The following is a 24,410-nucleotide window of genomic DNA, read 5'->3' on the forward strand; positions in this document are numbered from 1 at the left end:
TTATGTGCAAGGACCCGCGTGGCACACGTGCACCGACCGTAGTTCATGGGAGAAGAGGGGGGGAGGGAAAAACGAAAGGGTTTAGACAATTATTCATTACGATTCACAGTATGTAAACAGCTCTCTTTACCGATAAGGCTCGGTTTTATGTTTTCGTTTCGATTTTTCCTTGTGGCTTAACGGAATTCGTTTCCATAGCAAACTCCAGTCCCAGGCCCCTCTGGCAAAACCATCTTCATCCCCACCTTGTTGTGGCTCAATGGAATAATCATTCCCATCTATGTAATCTATTAGAGGTACAGTACATGTAGTTCTGAAACATTTATAGAAGGGAAAGAAAGAGCAAAATACAATTTCAGAAGAGTAATCTGTCACCTGAAATTTACACCATTAAATATTAAGCTTATAGCAGCAGTTTATATGAAAAGTCACTTGTAAACATTAAAAAATGAAGCCTCATTAGAAGAAAAAAAGAGATAAGTACTTTCTTTATGTTGTTTTAAGAGGTTCTGAAAGCAGAAAAGTTAGGTCTGAAATGCTAATATATCAATTTATTTATCAGTATTTTTTCCTTCATGTGTACTTCTTGACGGTCTTCTAATAAAGTACTGCTGGAGGCAACAGAGGAGCCCTTAGAGGGCTAAGGTTCTCACAGTATTATTATTTCCTGAAATTTCTATTCATATCAGATCTTAACTGTCAGTAAGTATTACAAGCTCTTAGCTTTTACTAGTGTAAACATAGATTTTCACTATTCTGTCCTTTCTAACTGCCTTGTAAATCCAACCTCTCAGGATAAAAAAAAAGTTACCGGTGCTCTCCTAGCAGCAGTTTTCAGTAAAATTTCCCCTGTAATATGCTTCTCACTGTGATCTATCACATACAATATTCACCAAGGAAATGACATTATTTTCTTATTCCCCCCTCATTTTCTGAATGAGTTTTCCGGTGACCAAACTTGGAGCATTTCCATCTTTTAAAGTCAAATCCTATGAGACAGAAAATAAATGGGGGGGGGGTGGGGGGGTGGAGAGAAGAAATGCTAACGTTGTACTCTTCTTTGAGGCAGAAGTGGCAGAAGGCTGCACCCAGGGTACCAGGGCTTGGAAGAACGCTGCTGAGGGCTGCCTGCCAGCACTGCACGCTTTGGCATCGCTGGTCCTCCCGTAACCTCCACTTCTGTGGGCAGTGCTGAAGGATGTTTCTAAAGCTGCCTGTTCTCACCAGCCTTTCTCATGTAAAAGAGCAACACGCACTCGATGGAAGCACACAAGCATTTCCATCTTCTCTCTGGTATCCTGGCCCAAATACAGCCTTGAAGCTGAGTTACAGCCTTTAAAACACACAACACCCACCTCTTCAAGAAAGTTCTGGTAGTACGACAGGTTGGCAAATAGTTTTTAGGATTAAGCAGCTATTTTACGGGATTAAAGAGTTTAAACAAGCACATGGCTTCCTAAACACACATACTCCCTGACCACACAAGATGAGAGTGCAGTAGCACACAGCAACAGCAGCATTTCAACAGCTGGAAGAAATGAAGACTCTGGGGATTTCCCTCTTCTGTCACCTCTTCCAGATTCCATGCACACAGCTCAGGCCTTTCCACCACTGACTCCTAGCAAGCACCTGGGGGCTTGTGGCAGAGCCAGGCTCAAGCCCTGGCCTTGGTTTGCTAGAGACAATGCTCCAAAGCATTTCAGAGGAAACAAATAAGACCATGTTGCAAGACCAAAGATGAGAAAGTTACAGAACTCTTGAGATCACAGGGGCTTTAAATCCTCATTAAACCAAAACACTTACCGCTACTTTTTGTCGACCAAAGCTCATGTTTTTGCTTAGTTATTTTTTAATCAGGCTCCTTATTCAGCCAGAACTAAACACTTTTATAACACTGCCTCAGATAATTGCAAAAGACAAAACTTGTCTTATATTTAATCTATACTAAGCAAAAATATTCAGTATGCCTATTAAAACAAACTATCTGGAGATTTATTTGCCTGACTCTTTTCCTTCCTCCTTACATAGCTTTTATGCTGGGAGATAGTTATATATATAGTTCGATACAGATATATATAGATATAGACATAAAACATATTAACTATAGTTTGAAAAGTGAAGATTATTACTGTGACTTTTTCTTCCTAAGAGGCCAGACGCTGGAATTAACAGAAAAACATTACCTGTCTTTAGATATAGGAGCTATAAGTGGCGCATACCAGTTAATTCCCACCTCACAATGAGCATCAAGGTAAACCAAAACCTTCAAAAGAAAAAAAAAAAAAAGTAAAGCCATTTATATTTCTGTATATGAGATCATGACGATTTAATTAAGCTTATTTACACTGAAATACTTTCGTATTATAAACAAAACAAACGAAGCTTAAATTAGTAACATTAATCTCTCTTTAAAACAGTATCAGTAACACAATGCTACGTTCCTATACATCCATGTGAACACAGAAACACCACCTCTCCCCCCAAAACATAAAAAGACAGACTTGTGTGTGAACTGGTTCCCACCTGTCCAAGCTTGGCCTTCTGGGCTCCAATGCTCCTAGCCTGGATTAAACCTTCTCTCCTCTCATTTCGAAATACCTTCACCAGGCCATTCCACTGCTTAATATACTCATCCAGCCTCTCTTTTAGGTGTGCTATCAAATAACAAAGAAAAAATTATTTTGGTGAGGGTTAGTAATAAACAGTTTTGTACTCTTAATACAACCCAAATCCAACTCTACTTAAAAATATCTACAGACATTTACAAGAATCTTTAATTGAACTGCTTGTACTACTGGTCACAAACACTAAACGCGAAGAGGTCAAAACTTGGAGCTCTCTGACTGCATGACACAGGTTTCTCTAGAACATCTGAAGAAAAAGCAGCTGAGGTGGTTGGCCACACCACAGGGGAGCTGGGTGGGCAATTCCCAGTCACTTCAATGTATCACATAGTGGCTTTCAGGTCTTTGCCTGAATTTCAACCAGGCAGAGAAGCTTGTACATTTCAGCATATGGTCTTTCCTCATCAGGTAGTGTTACATGTGCAATTGAAGGCACCGCTTTTCAGTTAAACATTTCTCTTCACTCACCTTCTGGCTTACAAAATTTTCTATCAGTCTAATAAATCTGGAAACTTGAGACAGAAACCCATCATACTCAAATTACTGCCCCCTCTTCAGCTTGGGGTGGTCTTAGCCTAATCTTCTAATGAAAGTAACAGTAAGAATAACTGGGGGGCCAGAACTGAATGAATGAGCCGTGGCTCATCATACTCATGAAACAGGAAACATTTAGCCAAAGGGACTTGGTCAGTAAAGGGATGAGTAACCGTGTAAGAATCAAGCTGGGCTATGCTTAAATGGTTATACACTATTTGCACATTGGTCTTTGCCAAACTAATCTGGAAACCACATGCCTACCACACAATTTGAAAAAAGGATCCAATGTTGCATAGTATTTTTTGCACAGATGATTTTGTTGAGAAAACTCACAAAGGCAGAAGGGTGGGCAGTCAGGCACTTGCTGTTTGAGGCTACAGGGATTTAACTAGTGGTGTTCGTTTAAAATCTATTTTTATACTGAAAGGCTCAAAAGAATTGCCTACAGCTGCAGTTTCTCTCTTGGGAATCAAAATAAGCCACCTAAGCTACAGCCGAGGCATTCATGGACCGGTTTCCACCAGCTCCGAGGGGCTGCTAGATGCCATGCCTGCACTGATCTAACAGGAGAGGGGACGTGCGGAGGGGGCAGGAGAAGGATGTCCCTTTCAGCAGCAACAAGCCATCAAATTGCATTAGCAGCAATATTTTCTGCACCCTGAATGAAGATGATTGAAGTCTGGAGCTTGCTGCAACTTACGTTTCAGTATGTTTTATACCCCTGCCAGTAGCACTGAAAAAATTACAGTTTAAACAAAAGCTACATATAAATAACTGAAATGGAAATGGTGTTTTCTGGAACTTAAATAACTGTCTTTTAATACTCTTATTATCCCTCCTCTTCACCTTCATACAAGAGTAAGATTTCGTAAACAGAAGTGTTATGTATCCTCTTCTCCTTTCCCTCACACATGTACAATTTCTTTTGTAAATCCCTGTGCATCAGGAAAACTTCAAGGATACATAAATACCAAACTAGAGAAAGAACAATTTTATCACATATACTGTATAGAATAACATGCCATGTAACACATATATAGAATATATGATATGATAGCTGTGATATAAATTTTTATAGGATAAAGTCAGCAGTTATGAGGTCATACTGAAGTGGTACTAAGACAATCTTTATACCACACCATTATTTATTCCTCAAATTCCAAGTACACGTTACAGAAGGACTGTCAGGAATGTTTTAAAGATTTAAAACCTGAAGTTATTTCCAGCTCTACTGCCTATGAAGCCAAATGTTTTAGTTATCAAATGTGCAACTATGTAAGGCTCATGGGGAGCTGTAAAAACCTGTCATATTGATTGTGTAAAGCTTTTCTACAGCACAAGTCTCAGGACTTTGCAGTCCATTATCTGAAATAGTGCCAGGGTTAGCAGTAAGTGCTATTTCCCACAGGAAAACTGAATTTTCCCTCTTTCCCATACTACAAAGCCTGCATGACAGTAGCATATAAAATCCTGATACTTTTATAGTTAGAAATACTGTTTGGCCAGTGTTAAATTTTGTTCACGTAGAACATGTATTTATGATATCTGTTAACAGTCTTAGAGCATTCTGCTTTTTGTTTAAAAATGTATATTTTAGCTTTCAAAATATTATAGCCACCAATGTGGTCTTCCCTTGTTTGGGTTCTGCTTGCATGTCTCAGTGCACAATTAAAGCGTGAATCAGTGTTTTTTAAAAACACATCCTTTCTCTAAAAGATCTTGGACATTGAAGATTACAAGGACGGGAAGAGGAGGAAAGTAGGTTTTTTCCCTCTTGACTCATGGACATCAGTTTGAGAACTAGAAAAATGGTATCAGGAGTCCTCCCTAAAGCAGCTGCCTCCAAGTCCCCCGTACTGTAATACTACTAATGTGGAGCAATCAGCTCCAACACAAGCACTGATTAATGCTTCAGTTTCCCTACTGCAAGCACTGTTAAACAAGTTAACAAAAATACTGCTACCCGTCTATGCTCGTTACTTCCCTTTGGTTATCTTATGGGATGCTGCATCAGTGGGAAATAAGAGACAGATAAAGAAAAAATGAGTGAACGCAAAAGGTAGACAAAGCCTTTAAACACTACTAGGAACACTGGTATTTACCTCACAGTCACTCTTTAGAGGTGCGCAGGCTACAAAAATCAAGCTGCACCAGCTGAGATATTGACGTCTATGCTTCAGAAAGAAAGCAAGCTGGTACCTAAATACATAACAAGTAATTGTTGAAGACCTATATACACAACCATAATTGTACAGAGCTTCAGCAAATCTGGTGTTATGAATTCTTACTGCCCTTCCAGAACAGCTGCATGCTCCACACAGCTAGCACTCACAGCAAAATAAACTTTTTCTATCAAGAAACACAAGAAAAGCTGGGGAAAAAAAAACACCCACATGCAGCAGCATGGCCACACTGACACGATAGAAACTGCTACACCACTTCTTGGACTCTGACATACATTAGTACCAATGTCTTCATTGAAAGTATCAGAACTAGCATTATTCAATTAGCTTGGTGTCATCTTCTTGTTACTGTTTCCTTTGGTGCTTTGACAAAGGAAAAAACACCTAAGCAGAATTCAACACATCTCTCTGTGCAGTTCTCCACTGTCAAACCCCGCTGTTTGCAGAAGAGATTAAGGAAGGAAGGGAGAGCACCATGCAGCAAAAAGACTGTTCCCAGCTGAATTTATATAAAGAATTATAATGAAAAGAACATTTTCCAAGCATTGCAACTGTTCCTCCCTGTAAGGCATAACATACATAAGCTTCTATGCAGCTGTAACTCCCTTCTGATGAAAGAGGATTTCTCTCAAAGAAGGACAGGCAGGGCTCTTTATAAGCCAGCCTTTAGTAGTGTTTGCAACTGCTATGCTCCATTTTAATTTCATATCACTGGAGAAGGCGGTGGCTAAGAAATAAGGACAGCCACATTGAGCGTGAGCAAACATTTACCCAGTCCAGCATGTCCCCCTCGACATTGGTCTCAAAGAGTGTAAGATGCTCTTTGCTGGGTGGAAAGGCAGATATGAAGCGTGCAGTCTGAAAGCAGGTGGGGATGGGGAAAATCCTCTATTTGTGCTGTCAGCACTGTCTTTCTTCTGGCTGAAAAAGCAAAAAGCCACCAGCAGCTCTGCTGTGATTAAGAGTGTTTGTGTTCTGCAGCTCTCCTAACAACTGGAGATCTCTTCAGGTGGCTTGGCATGCTTTGCAGCCTGTACTAGTTCATGCTTCTCTCTGGGGAGAAAGAAGTGGAGCAAGATTCTACTCTCTCAGCCATTTTTCATCTAGAATGTAATTTGAACTATTGAAAATTAAGTTAATTATGTTTACCAAGTAATAGCCTAAAGCAGTCTAAAGAATTATTGTAGTGAAACAGGGCAGTTGCAGCAAGGTGTTCAGAGCCATTCCAGTCTGTGCTTGTTTTCCAGTCACTCATACACGAGAAAATTGTATCTGAAGCTTGTCTTTACCGAATTTTCTGATTCGAGAAAGCTATTTGTGAAAATGAAGTGTGGGAAATATAGAGACAAAGGTCTGCTGGATTTTAGGTCCAGGCTAGCTGTATCTGCTAACCATTCATATATAAGCAGAAGCATAAGCAAAGTTCTGTATTTCAAAACATATTTCTTGAAAAATACTGCCTTTATTTAACAACCCACATAATGGAAAACTGTAGTATGAGCTGTTACGCCAGACAAACTCATTCCATGAATTACATATACATAGCACAGACCCAGCTACAACTCCTGTGAAACCCAAGTACTGAGTCAAATCATTAGTAAAAAAATCTGGTAATTTTTCTAGAGACCATCAGTGTCATAGTTGTTTTACACAGCTAACTCGGTCCTTGAATAGCTCTGAAGGAAAGCTGTCATCCCAGATGAAAAGGAAAAAACACAGCACATGTCTGCTGACTGAATTATTAACATTATATCCCTTAGGAGAGAAGACATTTTTGTTTTATAGCATGTCTGTATATCTAAGCCAAATGCTCAAAAGCTGTAAAAGGATACAGGAGACCAAAATGTAGCGTTCAGTATCTTTATTAGACTAAGCCAGATGTAGTCAAGCTTACAGTACAGGTAACTTTTCCTCTCCTGTTGAAAGCACACAAAAAGTGATACCTACCTACCTACCAGTATAATATAAAAATTAACATACAGTAACTACTTTTAATAGCAATCTATACTCAAAAAAGGCAACCCTAACTGTGCGATGAGTTCATTTTTAAAATTTATAGTGGGTATACACACAGAAAACAACTCTTCCCGTGAGGCTGGAACTGGGAGAAGCCCAGATCGCTTGATAAAATGGAGAGTTTCAGAACAGTCTCATCTGCTTTCCATGCCACTAGCCAATTCAGCTGTTATAAAAACAAAGAGGAGGGTAAAGGGAACATATCCTATGCTGCTGACCAGTTCAAACTTGCCTGTGCTCCTCCATCATCATTGATAGAAGAGACTGCCATCCCGCACACTCTAAGTTATGTTTTTATTTATGCACCTACTCTTTTTCTCTGTCAACTTCTATTCAAGAACCATGCTGCAATAAAATCTTGCAGAACATGCAGCTTTAGTTTGCTATTTTGAAATTTGTTTAACGTTTAAAACCAGACAGATTTCCTCTATATCAATCATTTTATATCTCTAGCATACCACTTTCAGTTCTTCTTTGTATTCAGCCTTGATTTGCATTAACGCTGAAGATATCACCATTAAAGGAAAAAAGTCAGTGTATGTTTATATTTATAAGAATCATACATAAGTACATATATCCTGACTATAAACAAAGACCAGAACATATATTACAACAGAAGAGGAAAATCTCTGGACATCTGAAAAGGTTGATACACAGGACTCAAAGAAAGGCTGGAATTAAAACACACTTAAAATTCTTGAAAGCTCCTCCCCTCAATAAAAAGCAATAAACACCTTAACACGATGTTTGATAAAAAAACGATGTTGGAAATTGAAGAGATATTGAAAATTAATCAGAATAATTCAACAGCCTTAGATACATTTCTATTACAGTAAAAAAAAAAAAAAAAAAAAAAGGTAATGTGGATTCCTACATGGAATAAAAAAAGAAATTATTCCTAACAGGCTATTAACTCAAACTCTTTCAATACTCTTAAAACTACTTGTTTTCACAAGAGCTAAGAGAGGTACTAGCTATCCCAGCATTCTGCTATATACTAACTTCACAACTGTAGTAGAGAGCCCACCACAAATCCTATATTTCAAACAGTTGAATGCACATAAAGGATTGCCACCTTTATGAAAGCAGTTCATTGGAAAAGAGCTTTCCATTCACTGAAAACTGAAAGGACTGTGAAGAAGCAACTTACTGTTCTTGCAGAGTCAATTCAATCCATGGCAGGTAATAAATCAAAAAAAAAAACCCCTATTTAAAGGAAAAAGGTTTCCTCTTCTACAAGTACTGTGTTAATATTCCAAATATACCTTTGTTGCTAAAATCATCAATCAGCACAATTTCTGCCAAGTATTTCCTTGGTGTTCTCTTAATAACACTGTGGACTGTCCTCATGAGTGTGGACCATCCTTCATTATGGAAGACAATGACAACGCTGGAGGTGAGCAGGTTATCATCATAATGCCAGTATTTGCATCTGTAAAAAGATTTGATTTTATTAGTTTTCACATTGTGATTTACAGAACTGCTTAACAACATCTTTGTGCACACGGAATCTTCACTGATGGCTATCCTTCAGATTACAGAGAAACAGGATATAAAAGGTAAATATAGATTAAGTGCATCACAGAACTACAAGGCCCAAAGAGCCACTTGCTTCCAGCCAGCGAGCTTTTTTTTCCTCCTCAAATTGGTGAACAATGACTTCTGCCTCAATAGTTACATGCTTCCTTCTGTGTAGGTGGATGGCACTGCATGGACCCTGCTGAGAGACACCCCTGCCACTACCACCACCTTGCTGCTTGGGCGGTCAGTAGAGAACACTGGGAAAAAAGCCCCAAACTGCAGCTGCCAAGATGCGGATCCTCTTCATGATATCAGATATCACGCTTTAGGATGGACTGTGCATTTGGCTCACCTACTACATAATACACGATAAGACAGTGCTGGCTTTTTTTAAGCCTCTTTAAATCAGATTTAGCCAGTAGAAGGACAGTCTATAGAGTGTTTCTGTGAGTTTTATACAGTCCACATGCAGAATCTGCATAATGAGCAAACGTTGTTGTGGCAAGGCAAAACTCATCATTTTCTGCCCTTTCACAATAAAACTGATTTAAACATAGTAAGTAAACTTGCTAGAAGTACTGCAGCAGCACAGGAAATGCTCATGTCAGCTGCTCTCCATAAAACTATCTCCATGTGCAAAAACTGTCAGAAAAGCATAGTTGCTCATGTAATCCCATGGCAGACAAGACGTGATCTTTACTATTTATTATTCATGGTTAAACTTTCAGGTGTAACAAATGCAGCTGAAAAACCCAACCCTACCAAATACATCCAACTCTCTATTCCCCCACTTAAAACATAGTCATGTGTTTCCACCAGATGTAAGAAGGTAACAGCCCTGGCCAAATTTGTGCAATTGTATATATATTTTTTTAACAAGTAAAATTAAAAAAAACCAGACTGCCAAGGACAAGTTTCAAACCTGGCCCGATTTCAATGGGTTCCTTCCTTGAAAGAAAGGAGAAGAGGGGGAAAAAACATGAAAGAGGTGAGAAACCACACAAAAATACTGCAGAAAACTCAAAGGAATGAAGTGAGAACTTGAACACTGAAGGGCTGCCAAATTTTAGAAAAGGACCAAGAATTTATAGATCATTTGAAAATGTAATGCCTATATAAAATTTGACAATAAATGCTATCACAATAATGAAGAACACAATTTTTGATCAAAATAAACAGTTGCTAACACTACAAATGCATTGAATGGACATTGAAGTAACAGGTTCAATCAAGCAATGTATCTAGCTATAATACACATCCTTCTAGTAGGCACCACGACAGATCACAACTGCATCAACTGATTTTGCAAGACTAACCAGCATCAGAAAAAGCTACATAGGAAATGTAACTACTGCCCTGTTCACTCCTATTAATTTTTTTCAATTTAAGCATCGGTATTGGTGGGTTCCAGCTTGGCATGCCATGAAAAGCACTTCTGTATTCATTTAAAACATGTTGCATTTCAATTTCACTGTGGACTTGTACTGAGATATTTTTTACTGAAGGATTACAGATGATTTAGAAACAAGCAGTATGAGTAATTCAGTCCCCTCTTTCCAGTTTTTATTAATCACATTGATTAACAATGGATTTCACTTGCAATTTAATTTCCATTTCTCCAGCTGCATTCCTAAATGCATCTGTTCAGTCTCCCTAATTACAACTAGTCCTGGTGTTTCCTTACTTGGAAATTTACCTACCTGATCACTAGCCCCTTCTCCAACTAATAATACAATTCCTATCACCAAACCCAGAGACATAGCACTTTTGATTTCAATGGGTAAAAGACTTCCTTTTTTCTTCTTTCAGCAAGTTAAGTCTCTACTAGAGAGAACGTGACTTTCCAAAGACAACTATCATGTATTAAGAGATTATTCTTGACAAACAGAAACTTTCAAACTTACAGATGCACAAACTTCCATAGTTACATTTCTCCATATATAATAAAAAAGCTTAAACGCACACACACATTCCTGTGGTTGAAAAGAAATTAACATAATCATCAGAACTCAACAGTTTCTGAAACTAAATTAATTTAAACATGGAAAGAACTCACAAAACGTATCTATAGGTATTTAAAGAGCATTTATTTGGTGAAGAAGGATGTGTTTCACTTGTCAGGAAACAGCATCAATATTTCCTTCTTACTGACCAGAAAAAAAAGAAATTGGTAGAAATATACTATTAATTTTGGTCTTGTGGGAAAAGAAAATCACAGAATCAAAACAGTCTATAACAGGGTTCGATCTAATAAGGCATTTCTTCTCTTAGTCAGCCATGCCTCTGAAACAGCACAATCTCTACAAGTCTGTTTACTGACTAAAATCCTCCAGCTTAATTTGGTTTTATGCCTGAAGTAGCCGCAGCTAATAATATTTTTAAGCTACCAATATACAAGTGCTAGACTGACGGTTTTAAAATGCACAGTTCAAGCCACTGATACATGCCTTCCACAGACCCCTCAAAAGATTTCAGGTTACAGATCGCAATACTTCCATTTGTAGCACAAGCATTTAAGCTGTCAACAACCTATTTTTCACCATTTGCAGAGATAAAGCTGACACGCTACCTAGGTGCATTAAGTCGGCTCTGTAAAAGAAAGGTTTTTCCATCATGTGTTTAATTACAGATTAATAACAGAACCGTGTTGCTTTACACATAATTCACCTGAATTAATTTTAGTGATACAGTTACGTTAAGAAGGAGGAAAATGGGGTGTTACACATTCAAAGTCAGCATGCCAGCTGAATGCCATTCAAGAGCTTCCACTACCTTCACTACGTAAAAGGTAGTGGAAATTAATAGCATCTTTTGCCTCAAAGATGGCAGTATCTGATGCAGGCTGCACTGTGCTGCTGACCTGCACCTTCAGCAGTTTAGCTAGGAAAGTTTTTTGCTCTCTAATTAAATAGACGGCTGCAACATTTCAGACTGCCTTCAACAACACAAACAAAGCACACACTGCAAAAAAAACCCTCAAATCTTTCGGTTGCTTATTTCTCCCACCTCCTGCAGTGTAGGTAAGTCATATTTAGGAACAAAATGGTGAAGAGCATAAGAATGAAAGACAGCAAGTAACTTCACATAATTTTAAAAAGCCAAATCTATTACAAAAGCCTGAATTGAATACATCTGCAAGCAATTTATAGGCATTTTTTAATCTGTATTTAATATATTTTTAAAACATAAAACCAGAGGTCTAGACAGGCTTTTTACTACACAACCAACTTAATCTCCTCAAATCTGTCAGCATGTTTTTACTTTTTAAATTTGAAAAATCATGTGCTGCTAAATGTGCCATTTGCAAACCGTAAAACCCCTACATTTATACGTCTAGTAAGAACATACTTTTCGGTTTCTCCAGAAGCTTTATTTCACTTATTGGACACTCCACAGACTGACTCATCAAGCCCATAAACTCAAGAGACTGCCGTAATTCCTATGCACAATCTTGTCTCTCATCTTGCCTTGAGAATTAAGGATTTGAAACACTGTAGTTTTAGATACGTTCAACTAACAAGTACTTTAATCTCCGTGGCAATTTTTTCCAAGAAACGCGAATGTTGCTCAAGTATTTGAGCGACAAAAATCAGGAGCCTCCACTCTCATTTCTTTCACATCCACAGGCAAGGGCCTTTCTTCAGTGGAGCAGCACTGACATCCAGTGGTTGGCAAGCCAAATACCAAGGAACCATAAACACATTTTCCTTGTGTTTGAAGCTGCATCTTACAGTACTAGCTTCCCTGTATATTTTAGGCACCAGAAAAAAAAATTAAAAAGCCTGAATTTCCCAACTCATGCTTCAGTTTTAAAAGATAGAGTCAAGTAGATATAAGCGTCCAGGCAAAACCTGCAAGCTATTGAGAACTGGCATGGGCGGATTCAAAGTACAAAAGGGTCTGTGACAGAGAGGATTTAAGTACGTTTCAGCTTCTCACTACATCTCCTGGGTGCTGTACTGTCCACATACAGTAGCACGGTGCCCCTTCAGGTGTAGCCTGCAGGCCAGTTGTGGTGATATGCTATGAACCAAATTAGTAAACAAGCTCACTTAAAATTTATTTTGAATTCCTACTGGTATAGCAGAGAGGACAGCACATTGCAGCAGATATGCAGGAATGAAAGGGTAGCATCCTTATGCTAGCTAGTCTTGCCTCTAGACACTTCAGTTTTCCTGACTCCTGTAAATAGTTATTGGATGGGGTCAGAAGGAGCAGGCGTGCACATACCTGTGAAGGGCTAGCAACACCTTCCCTGGGCAGCACTGCAGGGAAGAGCAGCCCGGTTTGCTTCCTTTCCTCACCAGGGAACTCAGGGGCGAAAGGAAGCAACACCTTCAGATCAGTCCACAAACAAAAACTTCCTGTCCCCAAATCGGCACTGGTATTACTGAGCAAAAACATGGACTGACTCATCACTGGAACAAGAAGAAACCTTTTGAAAAATACAGTAGTGATCTAACAGAGAAACGGGGTGAGTAACGTTTCTTCTATTAGCCTGCATACCTCAGATATGAAGTAGTCCTACTCCCTTCTCCACCCCTAGGAAGGAACAGCACTGTTGGAGATCATGCCATACCAACATCCCTGTCCCTCGATCACAAAGTTGTGTGCCAGCCACAGCAGCAGAGGAGCCTTTTATGAGGGACCCCACTGCACAAGAAGCTGGATATCTAGGCTGGAGTGCTCCTTGGCTTTAGCATATTTCTGCTCTTACAGCTTGGTACTCTATTCATTGGCTTGTTCTTACTGATGTCCCCTGGCCCCACAAATGCAATCGTGGGTACACACTCCAAGGACTGGATGACCCTGCAGCCTCCCTGTTAGCAACCACCACCGTCGCAGATACAGGCTCAAATTGCCTCAGGCTAAAAAAAAGCCCAGGCTAGAGGCTGCTTCTCCTGGAAGAGTAACCGAGCCATCAAGCAAATATGCAAGAAGTGAACAAGGAGAGCACCTTGACAGCAATTTAAGGGTGAGCCCAATGAGATAAGATACTTAGAGGGTAATTTGAGATCTTGAGCCAACAGAAGTGCTTCTCATAGCATCCTGAATTCCTGACTTCCCTAGCATATCAGCACTTAAGCTCCAGAGAAAAGTAAGAGGTAACATGGCTGCAACTGACTATCCTGGTATCATCTTCCTCGGGTCAGCTATCTAACTAGCACCTGAGCTTACCAAAGGCACATCAGTCCCCTGTTCAGATTTTAAAGCATTGTACTCCTGTGCTCAGACCAAATTGTGGCAGCATAGATTTCTCTGAGATAGCAGGCAGCTCCCACCGCATTCCTCTAACTGTTCCAGCAGCCAGCTCCCAAGAAGCTGGAGTCAGCTTTTCAAGCTGAGCGCCCTGAATCAGTACAAAGCTGAAGGTCCCAATTTAACATTTATCCTGAAATTGTAATTGACACTAAAAAAAATCTCTCTTCTTAACATAAAACTGATCACAATTTTAAAATGTTATTTTAAGTTTTATTGAATGTTTAAAGTGGTATGAGATTCACAGTGGTATCAGCTGTTACCTACTGATAATTGCTTTGTAGTGCATGTGTTTTTCTCACTCTATGAGAGGGTCTAGCATTAGCAGAGCCCAAAAATAAGTTCGGAGTTCTGTTTTCATTTTCAGCTTCCTTTTCTTGTAAGCCTTATTCTCATCTCATAAGGAGACAGTCGTTCAGCTGACAGCATGCTGTTCCCATGCTTTAATACTGAATTCAGAGCTGCTTGTGACTACTACAGCAAGCTGCATCTAACCCCTAGGAAAACAGATGAGAGTTTATTTCACAAAAAGCCTTCAACAGTTTGCTCATCTGTACATCTGGCACCATCAACGTCCTAGCTGGGACCGGCGGCTTGATGCCTGCAAGTCAGAGTGATCATTGCCTAAGTCTAGAGTAGACAAACAGCTTGCAGAACTGGGCATTTCTTTGGTGAGATATGACTAAGTAAATCTAGTGTTAACACTGTACTTGTTACCCATGAAGCTTTACAGGGTACTTTTATGCATCATCAACATTATAGTATAGATTATAGTAGTCAACTTACAAAACAGGGGTTCTGGAAGAGAAGCGAACAGACAACCCAAGAAGGGCAGTTTGATCAGCTGAGTAATTTTTTTTTTTCCCCCTTCAGCATACAGCAGCAAAACCTCTACTACACGCTGCCGAACAGCTTAAACCTACACTGAAACAGCATCTCCTATTTTTACAATAGCTACATGCTTTTTCTATGTCCATTGCTGAAGTAGCCTGCAAGTCTGTGTGATTAAATTTTGTTACTAGTGCCCCTGGAAGTACAAGCGACATATCCTATCGCACCTCTGCCACGATCCAAATTCAGGGCAAGGTTTTTACAGGGACCCAACATTAGGGCTAATAGGAAAATTAAAGGAATAAACTTTGCAATTTTTTTAATCACAAGAATCTTGCCCATAGTGTCTCTTGCCCAACATTGAAAAAGTTGAGGGAATAAACACCACAGGGCAGGAGACCTGGGGCAGCTAGGGTGCTAAAATAAATTCCTTTCCTTGGGGAAGGGGAAGCTACCTTACAGACAGAGACAAAGCCCTCTTCTTTCCTCTTTTGGTTTAAAGTGGTGCAGTATCCCCCCACACCTCTCCAGCCCTTCTGCAGCACCGTGACACACTGTGCTTTACTGCAGGGAGGAGATGGGGCAAGCAGATCACTCGGCACCAGCATGGGATGTTGCTGTGGGGCAGCTGCGCAAGAGCAGTTTGCTCCAATGCTCTCCCCTCCAAAGCAGCTAGCACTGTGTCGTTCAAAAACACTGGTAAGGAGCTACAACTCGCTGCATATAGCAATTCTTGTCAGTTCTCCACTGAGGTGGGCACTAGTTCAGGAAGTAATGGCTTGATGCATTTGTTCATATATAGATCGAAAGAGTCCAGGCAGTGCATAATTTTGGATTTCTCAAACACTGACAGGTTTTACCTATATAATAAACAAAAGGCTAGAAGGAAGCTTGGGGCAGTGGGCTCAGTCCCACAGAAATACTTTATTTCCACCATGCCTTGCTCATCAGATATTAAACCTTGAAGTTCCTGTCCATGCTCAGCTGGACTGGACTGAATTAGAACTTATACCATGCAGGTTTATTTAAATGCTTTACCACACTAAGTTCTGGTTAACAGGAACAAGACAGCACATAAGAAGTTAATTTAATTTTTTAGTTTCACATTCAAATTACAACTCATTTGACAGAATGCTTCCTCCATGCCCCAAAATCTGTGATGCAAGACGGCACCTGGAGGGTTACACAAGCAGCTGCAGGAAACCTCTCAGACTTTTCTCTGCCCCCTCCACCGAACGCAAGGTTTAAGGCAGAATTTAAATATACTCCAGGCACTGCGCTACACGGTTTTGTTTGAGTAAGAGGTCCTGTTCAGAGCTCAGTCTTCTCATTTCAGATGTACACACAGAGGTAAGTAAATCCAACTACAGATAACACATCTAGTGCCTCTGTCAACTTCTTTGTACTCTTCAGGTGAATTATTTCCCTGTTGAAACATAACATTTGAAATGCTAACAGCCAACACTAGAGAGGCACAGGATGCATCTTCACTGTAGTTTTCACAACCAGGAAATGAAACATTTAACAGCAAACGCTTGATTTTGCTTTAAGGCCAATGTCTCGAATTCAAATCTTTCCTGACCATAAGGAGATGCTCTGGCAATACATGGCTAATTACATTTTAAAAGTGTTTTTTTCCTCCAAGAGTCTTGCCAGCAGCATGGCAGCTGATAACCTGCAGTGGAAAGCCAGCCTTCCTGATTTAGTGTGACCACTATAATTCACGTGATTCTCAACCCTAGCTCTCACCGAAGAGCACAAAGATTTATGTGCGTATTATAAAATTAAGTTTTCTTGGTTACAGAACAGTTCCAGTGTATTATGTGGCACATGAATAAAAGATTTTCCCAAGGTACCACACGAAATGAAACCAAGTCCCTAATGCTCCATTTCCAATACAGATACCAACAGTAATTACTGAAATCTTTTTTCATATAACAGTATCAAATACGTAATTTGCACAGTGCTATAATTAAGGAACTAATCACATTCCTGAAGAAGCGGGCTCCACTCCAGAGCTTTCCTGTTCCACCTCCTTAGCTACAACAAAAAAATCTGGACAACTAAGTACTTACTGTAAGAAAACATACTAAATTCATGTTCTTTGCCCAGAGTAAAAAGACTATTCATTTCTAATGAGCAGCCAAGATTCATCTGCCTTATTTCATACCCTGAGTAACTGTTTACAAGTGAAGATTTCATTATTTTTTTGACTCAAGTCCAGCACCAGTACAGTTGACACTTTTAATAGCACTTGGACCAATCAAAGCATCCAGGCTGTCACCATCAAACTACACTAGGCAAAATACCTTTACTAACAGTTTTACTTTACTAACACACAGCTCTACATGTGTGTATTCTTAAGTAAAGTCAGAAGTCTTTATTTTTGGCAAGAATATTTTGCTTTTACTTTGCTTATACTAAAAATAATAAAAAAAATAAACCAAACACCCTTCAAAACTACATGTACGATTTTTAAAAAACAAGGCAATTCTCATTCCCTTTAATTTTATAAAATGTCATTATCTGCAAAAACAGTTGTCCAAAAATACATTTCTGTACACAAGGAGCATTGTACTCAAGCAAGGAAGAGTTACTTTTTCAGGTTTTTCAACAAAAGCTTATTGCCAGTTGTTCTATTTGAAGTAAAAAGGTGACCAATGGCAACAGATCCAATTATTCCAGTACAAATTTGTATGTCCCAGGGGGCATGCCCTGTAACAGCAATAACGTCATTAAAAAGGAAAAAAACTGGATAATCCATGGAAGGAAAAAACACTTTAAAATATTTATTTTGCCATGATCAAACTGACAGATGTGTGTGGGTGATGCAGTTGACGTTCTGGCTCTCACTAGTGGGCAGACAGCAGTTATCTATTGTCATATTGAAAAAGAAATACAGTAAGAGATTAATTTGTCTCATGCCATAAACTTACACAAAGAGTCATGATGCTTCCTCTCCCAGTCAAACTACTCAGGATAAAATTCCTGCAACATTGGTCAAAAGAAGATGTCAAAAAAAAAAAATCTAGCTTAAATACAGTCGTAAGACTAAAACCCTCTAGATCAGTAAGAATAATTTGTAAGCCAGTCTTCCATGGGTTACATAACAGCAGCATATCAAGCCTGAGCAAAGCATGTTGAGCACTGATCCTTTCTTACAGCCCCAACACAGTTAATTACCCTGGCATGAAATCTGATCAACAGTACAGACATCCCTCGCTCAAGGGCTCTACAGTAATGTAAGTTAGTTAACAGGACAGATAGGGAGTTTCACAGAGTATCACTTACAACATACTTTAAGAGAATGCTACTTAAATTTCAACCCGAACTGCAACAAGCATGACCCAAGCCCAACAACATATACCAATGGAAATGGCAGATGTGGATTGCGGCATTCTACTGTGAAAGTGATCTTCATAAAGGAAAACCTGCATTGCTTCTTAGTGCTTCCAAGACAAAAGAAACTACAAAGAGGCTACTGCAAACAATGCATTGTAGATACCTATTTTTGAGAATTTCTGAATACAGATTCTTTCAAACAACTAGCACTGCTTTGGTCTTGTATAACCTGGTGCAGCTCTTGAAATGAGCCATATACCAGACAGCCTCTTCTCAGAGCTCCACACTCAGTTATCAGTGGTTTTGTCCATCAGGCAGTTTTCTCTCCCTTTTTGACTATTTCATAGAGAAACCATTATTTAAATGCTTCCTAACATCTGCCATAAGGAGGTCATGATTTCATGTGTTACAACTTTGACAAAAAGGGCCCAGGTATGGCTTCTTTGAGGACAACCGCCCGAAAACACAGGAAGAAACCATTCCCATGTGCAGCAAGTCAAACAGGCACAGCAGAAAGCCCACCTGGCTGCACCAAGAACTCCTAATGGACCTCCAATGCAAAAAGGAAGAGTAGGGAAGGCTGATGCATGGACTGGCTGCCTAGAAGAAGCACAGAAATACTGCATAAGTACATGCAGAGAGAATTCAAGGCAAAGCTCCAGTGGAGCTGAAATCTGTGAGATGGGAAGGGCAACAAGAAGGGCTTGCAGGCAAAAGGAAGACTACAGAAAACACGGGTTTACTGCTGAATGAGATGCAGCTTAGTGTCAAAGGACACAGAAAAGACTGAGACACTCAGCACCTGATTTCCCTCAGTCTTTACTTGCAAGGTTTGCTGTCACATCTCCCAAGTCCCTGTACCTAGTGGCAAAGTCTGCAGAAGTGAAGGAATATCCACCATAGAGGAAGGGTGGGTCAGGGACCACTATCACAGCAAATGTCCATGGGGCTGGACGGGCTGCACCAGAGGGCTCTGAGGGAGCTTGTGATGTCACTGTGAGGTCATGCTCTACCATTTCTACAAGGTCCTGGTGCTTGATAGCAGTTCCTGGGGACTGGCAAACCCAAATGCCACGCCCACCTTCAAGGAGGAGGATCCAGGGAACTACAGCCAGCCTATTCTCAGCCCCTAGAAAGATGAGAGAGCACATGCTGCTGGAAGCCATTTCCAAGTGCACAAAGGAGGAGGTGGTTTGGAATAGCCAATGTGGCTTTACCAAGGGCACATCCATCATCCTTACCATGGAAAAGCTTCCAACTCCAAATTAATACCTTCTTCCTCAACAAACCAGCTATTAACAACAGCCACTGGGAATAAAAAGCATAAGGCTACATCCTGCAAGGATCCATTTAGGATAATACCCTAAAAAGCAAAATTCAGTTTGACTCTGTCTCATCAGGGGGTGGCCAACACACAATGACAACATTCAACACTGTGATTTGTATTAACTTTTTTTTTTAAAACATGCTGAGATTATTACACAACACTTTCTGCTTAGATAGTCCTGAATCAGAACTAATGTCTTCCATGAGAATGTAAGAAAGAACATTTTTCACTGATTTGACAAGACAATCAACCACAGTCTTCATGCAATTTGACTTCTAAGAGCAATAATCACTTCACTTAAGTCTCTATTTTAAACCTATTGAATTGGAGGACTGATTTTATAGCAGGTCTCTTCAGTTAGGCTTTTTTTTTTTAGGCTCCAAATGCCACAGCCCTGTTTGGCCAGCACTGTGCCTGTTTTGCCTTGCCTGTCTAGCTACACCACGGAAAGTAATAAAACAGACTGAAAGAGGCACAACAGAGGCCTAGCCCAAGGACTCATCCAGCATCTCATACTCTCAGTCATGGGGCTGAGAGGGAGAAGTTAGCTGGATTTACCAAATTTCCAGGCAATGGCAAAAAAAAAAAAAAAAAAGGCAGCAGAACTTGAGTGCCTGGATGAGAAAATGGTGTAGAGCAGTGTGTGCATTCATTAGTACCTGGTGAAATTTTTGGAATTGATTAACTTTACCCAGGAAGGACTGCCTTCTCTAAAAAACCAGAACCACATTACTAGAGCTTAAACCTGCCAGGGAACTTCTAGCATGAAGACAAGGGGAAGCCATAGATACAACCACACAGAAGTACAAGCTGCCCAGGCAGGACTCGGACAGCATCTGTGATGCCTATGGAGGAATCTGAGCACCTGAGAGCACAGAAGACACAGGCAGGAGACTTCCACTGCCTCAGGAGACATAGTAAATACAAACTGTGCTCCAGAGACTACCGAGACTAACGACACTAGCTACTGTTTCCAGGGGGCAGCATGCCAGAGAACCCACACGAGAAGCAGCACATTTTGAGTCCTCAGCTGATGACGTACCTGTGTAGGAGCCGCACTCTAATTGTAGCCTCAATGCACTGAGGTTCTAATGCCAACAGACAGGTGTCCTAGTAACACCTCCTTTTCAAAAGGGGAACTATAAAGAAGTGAATTGGCTTATTGAAAAGATAATCTACGGCTAAGATGCTTTCAGGTACCATGCAGCTTTTTCAAAGACACCATATTAGAAGCTGAGAGCGTTTATCATTAATCATAAAAAAGCCTAGACAGAAACTAGGGAAAGCCAGCATGATTAAAAACCAGAAGCTGTTAGCAGCAAGACAGACATCCTTTAAATGCACGGGGTGGTGTCTAAACAAGGTAAACAGAAATGAGCACTCATTCAAGCAAACTGAAGGCAAATAATAAGATGGATTAAAAAAAAAAAGTTTGAGAAACAGCCTACTGAAGTATAAAAGCTGCTATTGAAATACTTTTTTCAAACACCACAAGCAGGATGACTGCCAGAAAGTCTGTTGGGCTGACAGATGATCAAAATGAAAAGAGACCACTTCAGAAGCAGGAAAGCTAAATTAAGTATTTCCGTTGAACTCTTAGCACTGACCAAGGCCAGATACCCAGTGGAGAGAACAAAACCAGTGATACTTCCCATTATATACTCCTATCTTCAGCTACCTAAAGCTTAGGGACTTTATAATTCATAGATAACATATCTGTATGGTAGCTTTTACTGGATTTTTCTGCCATGAATAGCCTAATTGCTTTTTTCTTTTTTTTTTTTTTTAAAACAAACCCAGTATTTCCAAAAAGAATGCAACATAAATCGACAAGCTCTTGTGGTGTATAACTATTGCTGACACCAGCCTTGTTACCAAACAAACAGGAGGAGGAAAACATGACACCAATTTTTATAAAAAGCTGCTGTGGAGCTAAAAATTTTAGACAACTAAGTCTGACTTCTGTGTTGAAAAGAAGCTAATAATAAATAACGAAACAGCTTTTATGGAAGAAAGCCATGCCGCAGATACATATCACCATCTTTTGAAGAAATCAAAACTCATGTGGACACGAGTGAGCCTATTAATAGCCTTTGATGAGGTTCTTTGCTTTCTTTACAAATAAAGTTCTTCAAAGTACGGCAGGGTAAGATGGAAAATCTCTTAAGATTAATAACTAAAGTGTAAAGGCTGTGCATTCATTCCAATTTTTTAAGTGAGTTTGTGACTGCAGCAGAAGTGTCTGTGCTGGGAGCCAAGCTGTCCACCTCCTCTTCCAGGTCATTACTGAGCAATAAAAAAAAGTTCTTGGTAGTTACAATTAAAATGACTATAAACAGCTGCAGAGTAATTCAAGGACACTACCGAGGAAGTAAGCTGGCAGGTCAGCTCATTGCAAGTGCAAATTAATGTATATGGAGTGTTAGATCACTCTTAGTGCATATACTCAGTGATACATCCTAAACTTGGTATTACCACTTAAAAAAAATAAATCTTGGACTCAAACGTGGATAGCTCTTTGAGCATTTTAGCTCAGTTAATGAAAAGGCAAATAGAATGGCAGGAATAATAAAAAAGGAATACGAAAAATTTATATAGTAGCTGGATGTAGATATTTCCAATATTCCCATATCACCTGGTGGCAGAGTCATAGAAGAACACGACAGTATCTGGGAGGAGAGGTTAAACAAACACAATGTTCTTCAACCTGGAATAAGTCACTGACTCAGGTTGTCATTAATTCCAAGAGCATAAATGCATTTAAAAGACAAGTCTGTGCACAGAAAAAGGTCTATGAAGCATGACAATCCTGTTGCAATTTTTGGCTCAAGTGTCCCAGCTCACTGGTTGCCAGGAACAAAACAGTCCATTCTTGTATGTTTTCTCCCAAGCATACGTTATTGGCCAGAGCTAAAGACAAGACTGTCAAGAAAAATGATCTCTGATCAGACCCAGTATAGCTGTGTTTTTTAAATTTTATTTTATTTCAGAATACTCTGGGCAAGTGGCTCACTATGGTGGTAAACCAACTCAGTTGTTCTTCTCCCTGGCAGAGATTCTCTTTGGTTAGGATTTTTTTTTTTTCTTTTTCTTTTGAGAAGACACACCTTGTTACCTGACAGCATTCACCCCCAGACCTAGGTCCATTTTTTATTTCCCTAGCATGGTATGTTTATCTTCAATTCAAGATCATCCAGAAACTTTATCACTCTGTCTTTACCTCAACTCTACCTCTGTGTAGACTCCTTATCACACACAAAAAAAAAAAAATCCAGGGAGCAACCAAATCAACATCCTTCTTCCCTAAAGCTAATACAAGTTTTATCACAGGTCTGCTACGAGGCAGGGACATCTAAAATTCAATACAAATGACTGCTGTTAAAATTAAAAGGTTGCTGCCTATCAGGATAATAAAAAAAGGTCCAAAAATGGTAAAAATCACCAAGTCTTAAGAAAAAGTTTTCTTCCAACAACTGCACAGAGGTTCTGGACAAGGCCTGCTAAGCCTGCTCTACTTCTCTGGAACTAGAAATAAGGTGGAAAACAGGTATTGCTCCACCTAAACCCAGTTTACGACTTCCCTGGCCCTCCTCCAGAGTGCTGAAAGGCTGCAGCGAGATGATGCCATCTTTGAAATTTTGTACAGTGATTTTTACATATCCCCATACAATGTTGATTCTGTTTAACCAAACCTATGACCTGCTATATGCTAACAGAAGGCTTCAACCTCAAAATAGATTGGTTAAAATCCATAGGGCAAGAGTATGCAGTACTGGCAAAATGGAAATACTCTGGTGTACCTGACAAACAGCTTCAACACGCCATCCAATGTTATGCCTCTCTACAGGGCACAGCAAGAGTTAAGGCTTTTTACTGCAGCTGAGACTGACCAGAATCACCAGCAAAGTTCCTACTGAATCAATAAAGGCAGCTGGCAAATCAACTTGGCAATAAGTCAAATCTAAACATAGCAGGACTGAACCACCCTTTATTGGCATTTCTTCCCTCTTCCCCCTCCAGCAGGGACAAGCCCTAAGGCTATGTGGCTTTTAAGCCGAGAAAGACAGCTCTTGCAGCACTATTTCTCTCCCACTAGCACTGCCTGGGAAAGCACTTGGTGTACCGCACTCAAACTTGACTGCTTAGGGTGATGCTTAAAAATTTTGATGCTTAAAAGGAAGAGAAGGCTGAGGTGAGGTCTACCTGGATTTGAATGTATATGAACAAATAACCTGGTCTTTGCCTGAAAGATCTTCCTTAGCAATGCCAAGATACCATTAACCAAAAAAAAAAATATTATACTGCTCTTCAGTAGGATTAAACTGAATCTCGACCAGCCTTGTCAACTCAAACGGCTTCTGGACTTTTTAAAAAGATCAGTGGGAGGAAAATAAATGGTGCATCCAACAGGTAATCTGCTGCCTTTTTCTGCATTTCTTGGCAGTATCAGGGAAAGAGCAGGAGAAGTGAGTATGTTCATTCCTGAAAGCATATAGCAGTATCAGCCTGTCTCACATCGCTTTCCCTCTCTTCTGCTGTTTCCAGGAGACACATGGAAGCTATAAACCTCAAACCTATTTAGGGCAATTTCAAGCATCCCAAATATTCAATACATCAAATATTTGATATAAAGTTGTCTGAAAGATGCCTTTCAGATGTTTTTCATGCTGTTTAGTTTGCTTGCTTAGAACATTAAATAATAAAACCTAACTTTGATTTGAGCTGCTGGCTTTGACCTCCATGGAAGACTCCTCTTCAAGTGTGCTTGAA

General features: G+C 39.8%; 1 protein-coding gene across 2 annotated transcripts in view; it reads right to left on the reverse strand.

Annotated features, from left to right (window-relative positions):
• Positions 1–24,410, reverse strand: part of GALNT7 (polypeptide N-acetylgalactosaminyltransferase 7) — a 76,830-nt gene that overhangs the window by 15,503 nt on the left and 36,917 nt on the right. The window contains exons 3-6 of one of the 2 annotated variants that reach the window (XM_086464285.1): positions 8,626–8,792; positions 2,524–2,654; positions 2,184–2,263; positions 131–313 (exon numbers count right to left, since the gene is read on the reverse strand). In XM_086464285.1, the coding sequence (XP_086320411.1) occupies positions 131–313; positions 2,184–2,263; positions 2,524–2,654; positions 8,626–8,792 (561 nt within the window). The remainder of the gene's footprint in view (positions 1–130; positions 314–2,183; positions 2,264–2,523; positions 2,655–8,625; positions 8,793–24,410) is intronic. The other variant, XM_086464284.1, reaches the window with a different exon arrangement.

The sequence above is a fragment of the Leptosomus discolor genome, chromosome 4 (assembly GCF_034619465.1).
Source record: "Leptosomus discolor isolate bLepDis1 chromosome 4, bLepDis1.hap2, whole genome shotgun sequence".
NCBI classification, from domain to species: domain Eukaryota; kingdom Metazoa; phylum Chordata; class Aves; order Leptosomiformes; family Leptosomidae; genus Leptosomus; species Leptosomus discolor.